Here is an 18,862-nt window from a genome sequence, read left to right as displayed (position 1 = left end):
CATACATATATATGATGGACTTAAATTTATGTGCAGGCAAAATATTTATATAATAAAATCTATTTTTTATGTTGATAATTTAAAAGCATAGGTAATGAGAAAACTCAGGTGTAATGGTTTATTCGACCTTCCACTTCTCATGGGATGGATGAAACATGTCCTTTTAAGAATTAAGGATTCTGTCTTGGACATATCTAAAGTTGACACATGTTTCACTGTAGATAGATAATATAGCAAGCAGTATATTATCACATTAAATATTCATAGGTTTCATTTTAAGAGCTAATGGCTTTAATGTCCAACCACGACACAGATTTCCAAAAAGCAGTCTTCAGTTCAAACATTCCCTAGTGATGTGGTGCCAGTTCTCATTTTACAAGAATTTTTGAGGGGCTCAAATCCAAATGACTGTAGAGAATAATTATAACTGTATTTCCCTGCTCAAGTACACAAATTATTTGAAATCCATCCCTAATTTTAAGTGAGATAGAAGATTGAGCATCATAATTTAATATAGCAGAGGCGGCAAGATTCCATAAATCTGAATGATGAAAATTAATTCAATGAGAAATATAGGTACTTGCCCAGTATATAAAGGGACCTGGGTTTAATCTCGGAAAAACACACATACACACACCCACACAAAATAGGTCCGGAGAAATGGCTCAGTGGTTAATACTGACTGCTCTTTCAGATGATCAGAGTTCAATTCTCAGCACCCACATGGCAGCTCACAACTGTCTGTAACTCCAGTTCAGAGGACCCGACGCCCATGACAAAAAACAAAACAAAACAAAAAATGAACATAAAATAAAAATAAATTAAAAAAATAATAAGAAGAAGAAGGCTGAAGTTGTAGCTCAGTTAGTAGAATGCTTACCTAGCATGCATGTAGTCCTGGGTTTGATCCCTGAATGAAATGAAATTTATGCACTGGCAATGCTGAAGCATGCATGGGTCGCCTGTATATGGTGATTCTGTTGAACTTGTCCATATTGGGTTTCATGATTTAAGTTGATGAGGACGACTGACCAGGTCTCTTCCTCAAGAGGGCACCAGATTTCATTACAGATGGTTGTGAGCCACCATGTGGTTGCTGGGAATTGAACTCAGGACCTTTGAAAGAGCAGGTAGTGCTCTTAACCGCCGAGCCATCTCTCCAAATGAGGCATGATGGGCAAATGCCTATGATCCTAGGACTAGAGACAGGAAAATCAGCAGTTCAACGTCATTCTCAGCCACGTACTGAGCATGAGGCCAGCCTGGGATAATGAGACCCTCCCTTTGTCGGGGTAGGGGGAGTGGACAACAAATGAGAAAAGAAAAAAATATGTAAGCATAGTAGTGTGTCCTTCTGAATGTTACTATATGGTTTGGGTATTACATTTATGCTTTATGCTCCAAAAACATTATTGCAGTTGTCAAAATTTAAAGAAAGTGGGCTGATGATTTGTAGGAGGAAATAAACCAAGTTGTTATAAACACAGGGTCTGGAGTGAGAATGCTTATTCTATTGTAACCACCTGCTAGCTTTGTGACATTAGCCGAATTAATCTCTGTGCCTTAATTTCTCCATCTGTAAAGCAGAGTTAAAGACAGAACTTCATCATGGGTTGTTGTGAGCCTCAAATGAGAAGTAGAGCATTTAAAGCAATGTAGCTAATTGCTTCCATTGAACAAATGTTAGCTACTATAACTGTTACAAAATGATATAGCCGCAATGTGTGTATGCAGAGGATCTTGTGAACAAAGGTAAACTCAAGTAAAGCAAAGTAGGAAATTAAAGTGGTATAGCAAAGGCACACAGGAAGAATAAAGTGTGGCCAAGCGATGGTGGCTTTAATTCCAGCACTCGGGAGGCAGAGACAGGCGGATCTCAGTGAGTTTGAATGCCAGCCTGGTCTACAGAGCAAGTTCCAGGACAGCCAGGATTACACAGAGAAACCCTGTCTGGAAGAAGCTAAATCAATCAATCAATCAATCAATAAAGTGTGAATGACACTTCAAATGAACCACACGCCAGGAGTGATCCCAGCATCTGGAGAATGATCCCAAGTTTAAGGCCAACCGGGACTACATAAAAAGACTATTTCAACACCCCTTCATCTCCACAAAAAGAACCTTATTACTGCCAGGCAGTGGAGGCCTTTAATCGCAGTGCTGGGGAGGCAGAAGTAGCTCGATCTATGTGAATTTGAGGCCAGTCTGGGCTACAGGGTGAGTTCCAGGACAGCCAGAGCCACACAGAGAAACACTGTGTTGAAAAAAAAAACAAAAACAAAACCAGAGTCATGCAGGAGGGACAGGGCAGGGGGACAAATCAGGAGCTTCAACCAAGCCACACCAATATGTTACAGGTATGCTAACTTGATTTTCTCCCACTTTAGAATTGAAAAGATCTTTTTAAGATCATTTTTCATTTGCTAATGTAAGTTCAACGCACAAGGACTTCATACTGAGTGGGGGTTTGTGGCGCTGCTATGTAAATACATAGCATCATTTAGAGACATTTAGCCTTGTTAGCTAATCAATTTCAACAACTTTTAGGCTAAGCATGAATATAACTAAAATATAATTAACACACTGACATATGACCAAAAAGGTAAAAGAACTCCCTATCCAGTGAATGAAGCCACAAGAAGCAAGCACAAAGGAAAACCCACCACAAATAGTGAAATGGGAGACATGGATGAGCCAGGAGGTGGAGGTGCACACTTTAATCCCAGCACTCAGGAGGGATTACAGAGTAAATTTCAGGACAGCCAAAGCTACACAGAAAAAGCTTGTCTTGAAAGGGTCTCTCTGTAGCTTTGGAGCCTATCCTGGAACTAGCTCTTGTAGACCAGGCTGGCCTAGAACTCACAGAGAACCACCTGCTTCTGCCTCCTGAGTGCTGGGATTAAAGGTGTGCGATACCACCACCCGGCAGTTTTTGATTTTTTTTTTAATTTTTAATGATTTATTTTCATTTTGTGTGCGCTGGTGTTTTGCTTCTCATGTATGTCTGTGTGATGGTGTCTAATCCCCTGTAACTGGAAGACAGCTGTGAACTGTCATATGGGCACTGGGAATTGAACCCTGGACCTCTGGAAGAACACCCCCCCCCTGCTCTTAACCACTGAGCCATCTCTCCAACCCGGAATTCTTGTTTTAGACACATGAAAATATACTAAAATTAAGAGTAGGTTTCCCAATTTTGTTGAAAAAACGTGTAGCTATGCTATAGTCAAGAAATTACAACTTCTTCCATGTTTTCTTAGTTTAGTAGTATGGATACATTGCTTACATAAAGGGAAAACAATGTTTTACTTCATTTTAAAATGGCGCAGCCTTGACCTCTCAACGCCAACTATTGTCCCCTAGTTTGAGGAAGAGAAGGAAATTACCTGGTTTGGCTCAAGACTGGACACTACACAGCACCTGCATCAAGAGGCTATAGGAGCTCTGAGCTAGCTAGACACTGACAGAACAGTAACACAGCACTCTGCTGCTCGGTGATGCAAATCTCAGCATCACCTGGATGCATACAATGCAAAAAAATTAAATAACGAGTCAGTGGTGGTGGTGGTAGTGGTGGCAGCGGCAGTGCAGGCCTTTAATCCCACCCAGCACTTGGGAGGCAGAGGTAGGGCCGATCTCTGTGAGTTTGAGGCCAGCCTGGTCTACAGAACTTGTTCCAAGACAGCCAGGGCTGATACATAGAGAAACCCTATCTCGAAAAACCAAAAAAAAAAAAAAAAAANTTGAGGCCAGCCTGGTCTACTAAGTGAGTTCCAGGACAGCCAGGGCTGATACATAGAGAAACCCTATCTCGAAAAACCAAAAAAAAAAAAAAAAAAGAAATCAAATAGCATGAAAACCCTCTCAACAAAACAAAAGCACCCCATTCCTTATGCAAAAGCACAAAGTATGGTGTTCATACTGAAGCCAAGCCAATAACACACTAACAGAAATATGTCTGGGGTGTTTCTGTCCTGTGCTAATTGTTCTTATTTATTTATTTTTATTTTTGAAACAAGATTCCAATATGTAACCAAACCAAGCTGGGCTCAAACTCTTCTGCTTCCTACCAGGTGCTAGAATCACAGGAGTAAACCACTTGGTTTGAATTAACTATTTTAAATATGCCTATTTTCTTAAGACTGGAGTGTGTGGGATTATGAAAGAGTGCCTACCCAGCATATGCAAGGCTTTAGGCTCAATCCCCATCACAGCAAGAACATAAATGCCATCATTTTCTATTAGAATATAGGATCTGTGGTTTTTTAAAATCAGCTTTGTAACCAGGTGTGGTAACAGACCTGTAATCCCAGAATTTGAGAGACAAAGGTGAGGCAACCAGAAGTTCACAGCCATCAGTTACACAGTGAAGACAGCCAGAGCTAGAGCTACTGTCTTTATTTTTTTTCTTAAAAAAAAAAAAAAAAGTGATTCTTTTCATTGATATACTTGTGGTGTGTTCAATACATGGCATATAAAAATGGCTCCATAAATCTTTGATGGAAAATACATACAAATTCTTTAAGACTGTGTGTAATCAGTTCAGATACCACATACAAGGTTGACCTGCTGCTTTCCTAGTCTTCTTTATAATTACAACCCAATCTTTCCATGGAGAGAAAAATACTTACAAATTAAATAAATAATAAAAAGCAGTTTTGGTTGATATGAACTTTTATTTTGGTTTTATTAACATCACTTACAAACATAATTGGCTTATTTGAATAAATGAAGTAATCTAAGATAAAAAGTACTTTACTGTAAATTTTAGAAGTTTGAACTATTACAATAAGAGTCTCACAGACTAAAGAATTGCAACTAGAAAACACAGAAGTAAACAACTTCCTGTCTACTCTATCAATTATACTGAATCAATATCAGATAGCTCAAAATGTTATTCATTAACAGAGCTGAGAACACACACAGAAAACTGAAATGATGACTGTTATTCCTAGAATACCTGAGAAAAGATACAGATTTATTATTTCACTAAGACTTAAATAGCACAGCTGAAGTAAAAAGGTAACACTTGGTTAGTGCCAAGAAAAACACAGTATTTCCACAGGTTCTCAAGGATGCTAAACTACAAATAGGTGATAATTACAAAGATTTAAACACATGTCTTTTTCCAAGTGCAGACATCTTTCACCAAGCATTCAGAACAGTGGAAAGGCCCAACACAGATGACAAACTCCGGATAACTGTGGCATATGCGTAAGAGGCACTGGTTCATTAGACATCCATTTTAAATACATATGGAAATTTCTTCAAAGGCAAAAGTACCCAGAATACAGTACGATGCATAAGTCCCCTCCCCACAGTGATAAAACTAAGGAGTATATCCTTATTCCTGTAACCCTAAAAATTGTTTAAAATATAAGGCACTGCCAGGCTTGGTGGTGCATGTCTTTAATCCCAGCACTCAGGAGGCAGAACCAGGTAAATCTCTGAGTGTGAGGCCAGCCTGGTCTATGAAGTGAGTTCAAAGACAGTCAGAGCTACATAGGGAAATCCTGCCTCAAAAATCACAAATAAATATCCAAAGCACTAAATAGTACTTGTTAGTTGTTTTTCAAACTTAGCTCTTTCCCATTTATTTCACTTTCTAAACATGACTTTCCACAGCAGCAGGGATGGGGTAACGGTGTATGCTTTTCCCACAATGGTAAAATACAGCTAGTGCGGTAATTCTCAACCTTCCTAATGCTGTGATCCTTTAATACATACAGTTTATCATGTTGTGGTGATCCCAACCATAAAATTATTTTCATTGTTACTTCATAAATATAATTTTATTAGTGTTGTGAGTCATAATGTAAATATCCTGATATGCAGGATATCTGATATGAGACTTCTGTAAAAGGGTCATTTGACCCAAGGGGATCTAGACTCACAGGCTGAGAATTGCTGTGCTAATGTATCTTAGCCTAGTAATAAAACAATACTTGTGTGACAATTAACTTATGAAAGCTGGCCCAATCTGGTGGCATACTCTTATGAGCATTCCAGAGGAGGTGACAGGAAGATTGTTGCAACTTTGAGACTAACCTAGTTCACCTAGTGAGTACTAGGCCTGCCAGGTCTATCTTGTCTCAAAATATTCACGACAGGGTTTCTCTGTAGCTTTGGGGCCAGTCCTGGAACTAGCTCTTGTAGACTAGGATGGCCTTGAACTCAGAGATCTGCCTGCCTCTGCCTCCCAAGTGCTGGGATTAAAGGTGTGCGCCACCAGCGCGAGCTAATAATTTAAATTTTTTAAACTGAAATCTTAATCTCTGGCAATATTTTAAAAAATAAAAAAGTGTGGGAAAATCTACCTTCTGCCCACATCTGTCCAAACCAGACAGACTGGAGGCTAAAAGAATGTATCTTCCAGGCACAGGGCAGGGCTGCCCTAACATGGTTTTCTATTTCTGTCTCACTGGGTTGTGAGTAATGAAGCCTAAAACTTAGCCATAAAGTTTCACGAAGGTCATCTGTGACCACAGCAAAGAACTGGCAGAAGTAGACAGGCAGTTCTAGGACAAGTTAAGATCCAACAACTCCCTCGACAGCTTTGCCAGGAGTAAATGTGCTCTCTTCTTCCAAGCCTCACTGCCACTGCTCTCACCGTCTGCCTAACTCACTGCAAGGGTGACTTCAGAAGGGACTCCATGCCTCCACTCTGACCCTCTCTGTCCACATCATTGCCGGCGACTGCTATAAAATCAGCAGGTGGATTAAAAGGCTTTGTTAGATTGAGAAAGCCCCACTTCCCTGGGACATCAGCTGACCTCCAGTTTGTCTCCAGTCTCCTTCTCACTACTGTTTCCCTTGACCCTTCCTTCATTCAACCAAGCATTCCACTGGAGAATCTGGGCCTTCGTGTCATGTTGTAACAACTCTAGAAAAGCAGTGTGGGCAAGCGATGGATCAGTAGGCAGGTAAAAGTTTGATCCCTGAAACACATTTTCATCTGGCCTCTATAAGCACCAGGCATACATGTGATGCACAAACATATATGCAAGTAAAATGCCTAAACATATAAAATAACCAAATTTAAATATAAAACAATAAATTTTAGCAAGAGCACAAGGCTGACAAATGGCTCATGGTGTAAAGGTGCTTGCCACCAAGCCTGAGTGGCCCGAGTTCAATCTCTGGGATCCACATTGGTATAAGGAGAGAAACAACTCCCAAAAGATGTGTCACAGCACGTGAACACCCAAGAGCACATAGACACTAAGTAAATGTAATAAAATTTTTAAAAAGAGCAGGATGAAAAATGTTGGTCTCATCTCTGTATCTTCCAGGTCTTTTTTTAGGGAAGTGGGGGCTAGAGAGGTGTTGAGGCATGGCCTCATGTCACAAAGCTCAGGGTGATCTTCCCAACTCTACTCCCAAGTGCTGATCATAGCTCAGCTCAGTCCTTTTGTATCAAACTGTAGGATGGCTTGAGAAGTCAATTTTGAGGCCTTGTGACAATAGCCCACAAAAGCTAAAGAGACCATGCACATTGGAAACAACTGTTCTAGTAATACGTCACTGGTACCAGGCCATAGTTCCTGCATTATAGGAAGCTGAGGCAGGAAGGTCATGAGTTCATTAACAAACTGAGTTACACAGTGAGTTCTAGGCCCTTCTGAGCTACAAAGCAAAATCTTGCCTCCCTGCCTGAGAGACAAAACAAGGAATAGATGAGGGGCGGGGAGGTGGATCCTGGTGCTGCAAGAGGGTAGCTAGTAAGATGGTTGAATAGGGGCTGACACAAGTCAAAAGGATGGATGTAAGCAAAGGACATATGAAGAGAGCCAGTCTGGGGAGAAGGGGTGGGCTGAGCCTGTGGACACAGAGTAACAGGAGGTGTCCTGGTCCCTACAGTGTCACCTTATAGCAAACATTATCGAGAGCCTCAAATATCTCTGGGCTACTCCATGACCCTGCGAATAGGTCCCTACTGCTGCAGAGTCTTCGAGTTCTACCAATGCGCAAGAGAGCAAAGAACCACACCCACAGAATCGCTAATGTAACATGCTGGTTCATGAGAAGCATTCCCATAGACAGGAAGTCAGGCAGGCTTCTCTCCCAAATGTAAAGCTTGGGGTAGGGAACATGGAGAAAGGGGCTCTGTGAATCCCTTTGATGAAATCTAAGCTGTCTCCCCCTTCCCCTCTCTCTAGCTCTTCTATTCTGCTGTCTCCAGAGTTTAAATCATGTGAGGACAATGTGACTCTGAGCTACCAATATCTTCCTCTCATTTTTTTCATACCAGTATTAGGTGCAAATGCTTGGAGACCACTACATTGTGCTATGGATAGGATGGATGAGCAGCCCCTCAGGTAGGGTTACCAGGGGAAGCATCACTTGGAAAGACTGGAGAGAATGAAAAACAATGTAGTGCCAGGGGTCAACAAAGAGGGCATAGCAGAGGCAGGTGCCTGTTAGGTGTTTCCATATCTATAGTTACTAAAGAGGACTCTGAAGCTAGTCTGCCTGTGTTCAAGTAGGACAGTACCTATTGGAATAAAGTGCTCATGCTGTCAGCAAGTTAATGGTTGTAAAGCACTTAAAACAATTGTGGTACATGCTACATTTATTGCAGCACTATAAGCTATCATCGTCATCATTACTAATATTTTGTGAACCTTATTCTATTCTATGTACACATTATATTAATGTGAGTACTAGTCCCCGAGTAAAATATATTCTTCTTGTGTGTTGTAGTCAAACAAATATGTACAACTCTGGCTTTTCTTAAAATCAATTTTAAGGAATGCAATTAAAGATATTTAGACAACTATAGTTCAATACTACAAAAAACGTTCTAATCATCAAAAAACTACCTATAATTGGTGCATTTGCTCACATGCCACCATGAAATTACCAGTTTACTCTTTCAGATGGTTCTTCATGACACTATGAAGCAATCATTCACAGATCCTAAATCACACCTTCACCACAGGCCGTGTACTACACGGCATTGTTCTTTAATTAATTGTTCTTTAATTAAAAGGTACTGCTTTTTAAATAATCCTTAAGGGCTGGAGCGATGGCTCAGTGGTTAAGAGCACTGCCTACTATTCCAAAGGTCCTGAGTTCAATTCCCAGCAACCACATGGTGGCTCACAACCATCTGTAATGGGGTCTGGTGCCCTCTTCTGGACTGCAGGAATATGCAGAGTATTGTATACATAATAAATAAGTATTTTTTTAAAATAAATAAATAAATAATCCTTAAGAATTTTCAAGCAGAGCCGGGGGGAAGGGGGGGTTGGCACATGCCTTTAATCCCGGTACTCAGGAGGTGGCAGAGGGAGATGCATCTCTGAGTTCGAGGCCAGCCTGGTTTATAAATCAATTTCCAAAACAGCCAAGACTACAGAGAAACCCTATCTTGAAAAAACAAAACAAAACAAAATTGGAACAATTTCACTACTTAGGAGGCTCCACGTTATGTTGCTTCTGAACACCACACAGCCACTCCTCTACTCTACCACCTCTGCCCAACTTAGCAGCACTACACCTTCAGGCGAAGCCCGAGAGCCTAGATGCCATGTGCTCTTGAAGCGTCACAACCGTAGTGTCCATGAGCTTCATATCAATGCCAACTCCGCACACAAATGTCACTAGCCAGAAACTGGTTTTTCAGTGTGTAAACTCCTTAAGGTAAAGGAACCACTGTACTTCTCAAACATTTATTGTACATAATGAAAAGTTAAGGTCTTTATTTCAGACCTTACTACTTAAAGAAACACCGGATCTCAAGGACTGTGATCAGTCAAGAAAGATATCCAAAATCTACCCAGGGCTTTCCTCTGCTGATTGATCAGGGACCTAAAAAACTTGAAGATTAGTAAAACCCACTGTTTATTTTTAGGAATAAAGTTTGGCTTCTGAATTTAAAATGACCAAAAAAAAAAAACAAAAACAAAAACAAAAAACAATGGGTTTAAGACACTGCTTCTTTCAAATGTAAACTAGAATATTTCCTACTCCATAAATCTGCTAACACCAACAAGAATATTACAAGGATTCTTCAGCTTCAAAGCACATTATTCATAAATTCTACAGCATCTGTCTTATCCCAAACCAGATTAAGCATTTTAAGTATCAGTAATTTCCTATAAAATTTTAAAATTTTTTTTAGATTTATTTTATCTAGCTATGTGTGTAATTGCTACCCACATGTATGTATGCATACCACATTCTTACCCGGTGCCCATGGAGGTCAGGAGGGTAACAGATCCCCTGGAATTGGAGCTACGAGTAAGCCACTATGTGGCTGCTGGAAACTAAACCAAGGTCCTTTGTAATAGTAACAAATGTTCCTAATTGCTGAGCCATTTCTCCAGTCCCTGATTTAAATTTACTATCTGCCCAAAAATGTTTTAGACGGTACATGAACTTCAAGTCTTTGGGGACTACACAGCAGAAAAACTTGCACACTATAATTCCAAAGTTGCCCTGGCCAATGTAACAGCACTGAGACGTGGCTATTCACATTTAAATGAAATTAAATTCAAAACTCATCTGTAGCCACTCTGGTAATATTTCAGTTATTCAACAACACCCACGTTAAATGTCTGCTGTAACAGGTAATACAGGTGTAAAGTCTTTCTATTATCACACAAAGTTTCATGTGCTAGAGAACCAAGAACTTAATACCTGTCCTAGTCAACTAGGGTAATACTGTAGTTCTTCAACTAAAATCTCCACCTCCAACACTGTACCATTACAATGCTCTTCCTACAGAGAAACAGAATGGCATCACAGGTAAAAGGAATTCTGACCTTCCCCTAGAGGTCTGAGTATGTGGCCAAGATAACCTTTTTAAAGAGTGCTTGAGAGCTTGGGCAGTGGTGGTTAAGTAACTTAATTGAAACTAAATATAATTTAAAATCCAGTTACTTGGGTACCCTAGTCACATTCCAAAGGGCCAGTAGTCACATGTAACTGATAACAATCTAGCAGAACTAACAGACACAAACATTCCCATCATCACAGAAATATTTTACTGGATGGCAGCGTTTATACTACATGGCTTGTTTATATTTTTCCTTTCTGGGTTTTCAGACAGGATCTCATGAAACCCAGATGAACCTCTCTATATAGCCATAGTCATAGAGTCATATAGAATGATCTTAAAGTCCTGTCTGCCTGTCTCCACTCCCCCAAGTGCTGGGATTCTACTGCTCCACCATGCCCCCTTTGCTGTCCTGGGGAAGGAACCCAAGCAAGACTTACCCATGCTAGGGCAAGTGTTTCTACCATAGCTATATACCCAGTTACATCTATATTTATCTATCTTTTTAAATATTTCCCTTTTACTTTTCTTGTTTGTTTTTTTTTATGATGGATAAGACTAAATTTGGACTCACTTGCAGAAACACAGCTGTGGATATATCTATGAAGGTGTTTCCAGAAAGGTCTGAGGAAGGAAACTAACTGAATGCTGGTGGCATCATGCCCTGTGATGGGGTCTCTCTCAGGCTGAATAAAAAACAGCTAGACAGCAGCATTCATCTCTCTGCCTCCTTACTGTGAACACAATACATTCACAGCTGCCTTAAATTCCTGCGGCTACAACTTCCCTGCAATAATGGACTACATCTCAACTGTGAACCAAAATAAACCCTTCCTTCCACAAGCTGCTTTTGTCAGATATTTTGTGACAGCAATGGAAAAAAGTAACTAGTACAGGGTCTGTGTATTCCAGATTAGCTTGGCACTTTGAATATAGCTCATGCCAGCCTTGAATTTGTAATCCTCCTTCCTCTGCCTCCTGAGCACTCGAATTGCAAATGTAAGTCACCAGACCCAGACCCAGACTCACACTTAACTCTACTCTTCATTAGATAAAAGCTTTAAAAAAAAAAAAATTCTAGGATGTAACTGAAAGAACCCCATTCACTCACAGTTCTAGCAGGAGCTTGTCATATCTCTTTAAAGCTGGAAGCCCTAGTGTAAGATTCACGAGACAGACAGGGCTTTGATAACTTAGCCCAGGAAGATCTTGACCTCTCTATATATCAGGGTGACCTTAACCTTCTACTCAACCGCCCTAGTACTGGGATTATAGGCAGAAGCCACCATACTTCGCTCAAAGAAAACAGATTTTGGAGGTTGTTACTATTTCATACAGTGCTTTGGATAGAACCCAAGGCCTTACAATGCTGGCAAATAAATGTTCTACCACTGAGCCACACTTCCAATCCCAAACAAGTAAACTTTAAAGTGATAAACAAGCTTTCAAGTGACAGTAAGATGGGGACAACAGTATATATAACCAATGAAAGGAGATAGATCTAACTGGATCCATTTAAGTTACAACATTTCTTAGAGATCTTTCAATACAACGAGAAGGAAAAGACTTGCCAAAAATAAAGAAAGTCCTCAGGAATGGCTAGTCCATTAAATGCTTGTGCAAGCAGTGGGTGGCAGTGGTGGCAGCGCAGGTCTTTAGTCTCAGAACTCAGGAGGCAGAGGCAGGTGGATCTCTGTCAATTCAAGGTCAGTCTGGTGTACAGAGCAAGTTCCAGGACAGGCTCCAAAGCTATACATAAAAACCCTGTCTCGAAAAACAAAAAGCTGTACAAGAGGAGCGGCATGTTTTGGCTCCAAGTTATCTCAGCTCTATTGGTTCTCACAATGAGAAGGCATATGCTAAAATAAAAGTCCAAATACACTGTACTGTGATTTGGGCACTAAATTACAAAATTTATTTCAATGTACAAATCTAAGCAGTGTCCCAAAAAAAAATTGTTATGTTTGCTAGACAGAAGACTACTCTGAAGGTTAACCAGCATGGAACAAACAGAGCAAAGGCAAGTTTGTTAGGTCACAGTCACCTTGTCTTTCAACTGCACGTAAAGCTAGACATATACAACTGTTCAGAGACATAAAGCCAACTCTCAAGTGGCAAACTTTTGGCGAACATCCAAAAATATGGGACTTGAGAACGAGGTTTGCAGTGCATTAGATTAACTGACTGGAGTGTGAATGTGGCATCTGGCTCAGAAGTGAATGCTTTCATGAATTCTAAGTCAAGACAGATCTTTCAACTACTGAGGATGCATGAAGAAGGTGGTTTCCCTTCTGAAGTCGCCACACTTACAACTTGCTTTAGTCCTCTGCCACTTAATCAAGTACCGCTCTGTATAGCATCATTTGTATTTCATCTTCTCAGCTCTTCGGTGTGTGTACACAAGCTTCAGCTGGAGTAAAAGCACTTAGATTACAGAAACTATCTTTAGCAGCGTTTTGTGTTCTAACTACAAGCAGACAATCCAGAAACTGTATTTAGCATTTCTTTTTGTACTCTAACAACTAGCAGACAGTCCCACGCATAACAAACATTCAAGGTCCATTTGGTGAGTGAACATACGAAGAAAAAGTTTACAGAAAAAGAAAAACCATGCAATTAAACAAAACAACACCAAAAGAAAAATAAAAAACCCGCTCTCTATATTTGTTTATCTGACTCCAAAACTGGGCTGGAACTGTTAGCAAACACATTTTCTTCTGGCAAACAAAAATGCAAGAAAATTTCAGAGTAAACAATCTGTGTAGCAAAGCAGCTTCAAACATGCCTATTTTATCCAAAAAAAGAAAAGAAACCAGAACAAATACTAACATCATGGCAGACGTCAAATGAAACTCTACAACTCTAAACAATGTTTATATTTGACTTTCAATTAAAATATTATAGGCTTAGAAATATAGTCACTTGAACAATGTTAAAAAGTTTAATTTCAGTAACAAAATCCAAAAGTTATTAATATTTATAATCTTAACACTTTCATCGTATAACTAACAAACATACTCTAGAGAACTAATATACTTAAAGAAAGCAGTTGGGCTAGGAGAGGAGTCAGCTTTCCCAGACTTCTTATGAGGAAGGTACTCCATGTTACAAATAAATATCTAAATGGGGGAGGGGTGGTGGTGACACACACCTTTAATCCCAGCACTCTGGGAGGCAGAGGCAGGCAGATCTCGGGTGAGTTTGAGGCCACCCTGGTCTACAGAGTGAGTTTCAGGACAGCCAGGGCCACATAGTGAGACCCTTTCTAGAAAAACAGAAGAAAGAGACAGACAGACAGACAGATTTTATCTAAATGAAATTATCTAAATGAAAGTTTGATTATTATTCAAAATCAAGAAGAATTTACTAGAGATGGGCATAGTGGGATAGCCCTATAATCCCAACACTCACAAGGTAGAAACAAAAGGATCAGAAGTTCAAAACTAGCCTCATCTACATATCAAGTTCAAAGCCAGCCTTAGCTATATGAATCCCTGTCTCAAAAAAAAAAAATGAAGAATTCTACTGATATCTATCTCTAAACAGCCCACCCCCATGTAATCCATATGGGTATTTTGTCTGCATGTATGTCTGTGCATCACTGTGTGGCTAGTGCCCCTGGAGTGAGATGTTTGTGAGCCTGCATGTGGTTGCTGAGAACCAAACATAGATACTGTGGAAGAAGAGCAGTACTCTTCTCAACCCGAGACATCTTTTCCGCCCCCTTTTCTAACTTTACATAATGGAAAACTTACGGGAATTTCAAATATATTACAAAAGAAACATAAATGACTCACATGATATTCTTTCTCCCTGCCAGTCTGTTAAGGCTTTCGTTGACTTGTTTTCCTAAGAATAGTTTATTGAGAATACTGCAAGGGCGCAACAGATTGGGCAGTAACTACAGTATTGTCTACATTCTGTTAAGGAGTTTTGCTTAATCTGCAATGTTGAGAATGGAACCCAGGGCAATTCCACAAATGAAGCACAAGCTCTAACACTCTAGCCCTGAGCTTACATTTAAAAAAGCTACATTACTCTATACAAGAACTCCCTGGTTTGGGGCTGAGGAAATGGCTCAGTGATAATGTGCACTTGCTCTTGCTGAGAATGAGGGTTCGGTTCCCAGCACCCACCCACTTGGTAGTTCACCATCAACCATAACTCTAGTTCCAGGTATCCAATGCCCTCAATCTAACTCTGCAGGCACCAGACACACACACATATGATGGTATACACACACATATGCAGACAAAACACTCACTTAAGATAAAATAAATAGTTGGGTGGTGGTGGTGCTCGCCTTTAATCCCAGCACTCTGGAGGCAGAGATAAGTGGATCTCTGACTTCAAAGTTAGCCTGGTCTATAGAGCAAGTTCCAGGACAGTCAGGGCTACACAGAGAAACCCTGTCTCAACCCCATCCCCCCAAAAGATAAACAAACAAAAAACAAAAAAAAAAAAACACTTTCTGGTTCTCTTCATTTATTTTCTACAGCTAAAAACAATGGTATTACTAATTGGATTTCTTTTGTTTTTTTTTTCCAGATTTATGTATGTGCATGAATGTGTGCGTGCGTGCTGCTTGTGTGTGTGTACACCAGCATTCCATGTATGTGCAGTTGCCCACAGAGGCCAGAAGAGGGCATTCGACCCCCTGGAGGTGGAGCTACAAGTGGTCATGAGTATCGAGGAACAAACTCCCGTGCTGCAAGCACTCTTAAGCCGAGTCTATCTCCAGCCCCCGCATTTCTTTTTGCATTTCTCATCAATAAACAGTCACAAGAGGCTTCTGAATTACTTATTCTAAGATGGTATTTCTAAAAAATGAAACCAAAAGGTTTATTTTTAGATCAAAGACTCTAAGAACTTAAGGTTTTATTTTTCCTAAGTATAATCTCCATTCCCTGGACAGCTGTCTCAAAATTGTATGGTTTCAGGACTACATTTGCTTCTATGCTTAAGATCATCACATTTACACAGTTTTCTAAAGAAACAAAGCTTGGGAATTATTAACAGTTTTGTTTTCGTATTTGTCCACAGTGCTGGGGATTGACTCCAAGGCCTTGTAGAAAATAAGCAAGCACTCCACCACACAGCTGTAACGCCTCAGCCTTCGAAGCTTGGCTTTAATACGATATATTTTTTTTAATTTGGTTCCAAAGTCTTTATTTTTAAATTCAATAACACCATTATAAACTTTTATAATTCAGTCACAGCTTTTATCAACTTGACACAAACCTAGACATACCTGAGAGGGAACCTCAGCTGAAGAAATGCCTCCATCAGACTAGTTGTAGCCACAGCTGTAAAGCATTTAATTGCTAATTGACGTAGGAGGAGGTACCATCCCTGGGAAGGTGTGCCTGTGCTATTAAAAAAAGCCTAGCTGAGCAAACCAAGTGGAAGCAATCCAGTAAGCAGTTCCTCAGTTCCTGCCTACAGATTCCTTCCTTGAACTTCTGTCCTGGTGTGCTTGTTTGAAGGAAAATGACCTCACAGGCTCATATATTTATATGTTTGGTCCCTGATTGGTGGAACTGTTTCGGTGCTGGTGTGCTTTTTTGAATGAAAATGACCCCACAGGCTTATACATTTATATGTTTGGTCCCTGGTTGGTGGAACTGTTTTGGGAAGAATTAAGGTGTATCACTGGGGGTGGGCTTTAAGTTTCAAAAGCGCAACCAGGCCCAGTTTCTTTCTCTCTGCCTCCTGCTTGAAGATCAGAGGTGAGTTCTTCACTGTTCCAGCACCATGCCTGCTTATCTGCTGCCATGCCTCCCACCCTAAACTTACCCTCTAAAGCTGTTGCCTTTAATACATTGCTTTGATCATGGTGTCTCTTCAGAGCAATTTAAAAAAAGTTAACCAAGACACCTTGCTTCCCTAAATAATGGACTGTAACCTGTAAGCCAAATAAAAAACCCTTTCCTCCCCACATTGGTTTCGACAGTGTTTTATCACAGCAACAAAAAACAAAACAAGAAAACCTCCCAAAATTCTTTCTAAACTTCATTTGGTGAATGAAGTATTCAGTGCCTGCTGTATAATGGTGTACCAAAGGACAAGGTAGAACAGAACTTGTCCTTAATCTTTATTCGCCAGGAAACAGATTCCGTAACAAAAGAGTCTGAACTGCTTGATCCAAATCATTCAGAGTAAAGCACTTTACAAAACAAAACATTCATCAGCCCATCATGTATGTTAATTGCTGCAGTGTGTCAGAGAACCACTCAGAATCTCAGAACACTAGAAGTTTGAGGTCAACTTGGTCTTACCTGTCTGAAAACAGGTAAACTGATCCTCTAAATTCTTCAGAGGCTCAATCTCCTTTGCTTTAGATTGCCTTCTCATAACTGGACAATGAAGCATTCCAACTAGATATTCCCTGGTTGTTTGAGAAACAATTTTATGGAGAGATTTATATTCAGCAAGGTTTTGATAGTACACTTTGAAAGTCCTATGAATAAAAATCAAGAAAACAGGCATAGTTTACAAATGCCCAAGACACTCTCTGAACTCCCGAAAAGTTTGTGGACAGATTCTATCCTCAGCAGCGCAAAGAATCTGCCCCAAACTTAACAAGAATGACCCTAAATAGAAAGCCGTGAATGAAATCTGAAGAACAATAGCTTTTCACTATTACACATTATTTCAATTACATTCTTGTTTAACAACAGCGTTCAATAAGAATCCTCAAATTACACCACTAAATAATCTAAATTGACTTTCCAGTGAGTGCCAAGTTCCTTGAAGGGCTGGTAATAATGAAACAGCTGATTCTAGAGCAAGTTTTCTAAGCGAACACCACAGGAGTCAAGATTTCATAAACTCTGCACAATGTCCCCGTCTCATTGCGACTACTCTTACCTAGAACCGTTCTTACTGAGTTCTGTGGCTGTTTGCTAATGTGATTATTCTCAGTTATGACTGTTCATGGCGGTTTTTCATGCCCCAGAAAATGTGCCTGCATTATCAGAAATGAATACTATAACTAAGTACTACTAATCTTTTCAAAGAAACCTGGGAGAAACTTTTAGTAGCCTCTAGAACGAGGGAAAGAACATAACTAAACCACAACTCCTTGTCTGCAAAGACAGACACGAACACCTAGACAATTCATGAGAAAAAGCGCTACGCGGGTTGATGGTAAAATGTAGCCCACATTAAGTCTCCGCATTTAAACATGCAGACGCACAAGGACAGCCAGATGCACACTGTTTTACTTGTCAGCATCCAGGTCCTTAATGAAAGAAGTAAAAACTGGGTGTCAAGAAAGGGCTTCCTCAGAAGTAGGATCCTCTCAAACCACACTAACTTTGAAGAGATCGCCAATCCAAATTCCAATGCAATCCTCAGCCAGGCTAACATTCAAGGTGTCCTCTACCTCCTCGATAACAACACACGACCTGCTTTTCATTAAGCCTTTCCAACTCTCCAAACGCATCTCAAACCTTGCTAGTCCTCTTCACCTCAAGTGACAAGCAATGCGACTGACACAAAAGGGCAGCCGTCCTAAGGCTCTTTCTTAAAACTCCATCACTTACTAAAAAAATCTTATACTGGGCGCTCATTCAGGCCCCTGCTGCCCCTTCCTCAATCCCATCCCAACTGGAAAGCTTCAGCCTGAGCGCCCCTCTACCTGGGAACAAAGCAGTAAGGGCGACAGCACCGGCGACAGTGCGGCCCCGCGCACAATAAGAAACTAGCAACTTCAGAGCGCAGGAACATCCTCAATTGGCAAGAAAGAGGGGCGGCGGCAGACACGCCCAACTTCAAACTCTGGAAACCTACGGGCTGGCGGCCATCTGGAAAGAAGCGCCCCTTCCCAGCGAGAGAAGAAAGAGGCGGGGGAGACGCAAGGGGCACCCGGGGCCCGGGAGGGGAGCCCCGTGCTAGGCCCGGCCCCCGCCCCCAGGCCCGCTTCCCCGCCTTCTCTGCCTCTGGTTCGCTGCCCCGGGCAGGGCGGCCGGTTACCTTGATGCGCTCCCGGCACTGGGACGGGGTCCGGTCGTAGCCCAGCTCGCCCAAGGCCCGGGACACGCGCTCGTACATGGCCGGCCCGGGGGCCTTGCTGCC

The 18,862-nt window shown here is 40.9% G+C and overlaps 1 protein-coding gene across 14 annotated transcripts in view; it reads right to left on the bottom strand.

Annotated features, from left to right (window-relative positions):
* Msantd2 (Myb/SANT DNA binding domain containing 2) overlaps positions 1-18,862 on the bottom strand; it is a 36,086-nt gene that overhangs the window by 15,226 nt on the left and 1,998 nt on the right. For 4 of the 14 annotated variants that reach the window (XM_050125626.1, XM_050125625.1, XM_050125619.1 and 1 more), the window contains exon 1: positions 18,761-18,862. This exon is cut by the window's right edge. The exons of 1 other annotated variant lie outside the window; for it this stretch is intronic. In XM_050125626.1, the coding sequence (XP_049981583.1) occupies positions 18,761-18,862 (102 nt within the window). Of the gene's footprint in view, positions 1-880; positions 3,722-16,034; positions 16,155-17,061; positions 17,244-18,760 lie in introns of those variants that run through there. 9 more of the 14 variants (XR_007589207.1, XR_007589210.1, XR_007589209.1 and 6 more) reach the window with 8 other exon arrangements.

The sequence above is a fragment of the Alexandromys fortis genome, unplaced genomic scaffold, assembly GCF_014885135.2.
Source record: "Alexandromys fortis isolate MF-2015 unplaced genomic scaffold, M_Fortis_MF-2015_v1.1 scaffold_253, whole genome shotgun sequence".
Classification (NCBI taxonomy): domain Eukaryota; kingdom Metazoa; phylum Chordata; class Mammalia; order Rodentia; family Cricetidae; genus Alexandromys; species Alexandromys fortis.
The sequence above is the reverse complement of the archived record's forward strand: the minus strand, read 5'-3'. Positions and strand labels throughout refer to the sequence as shown.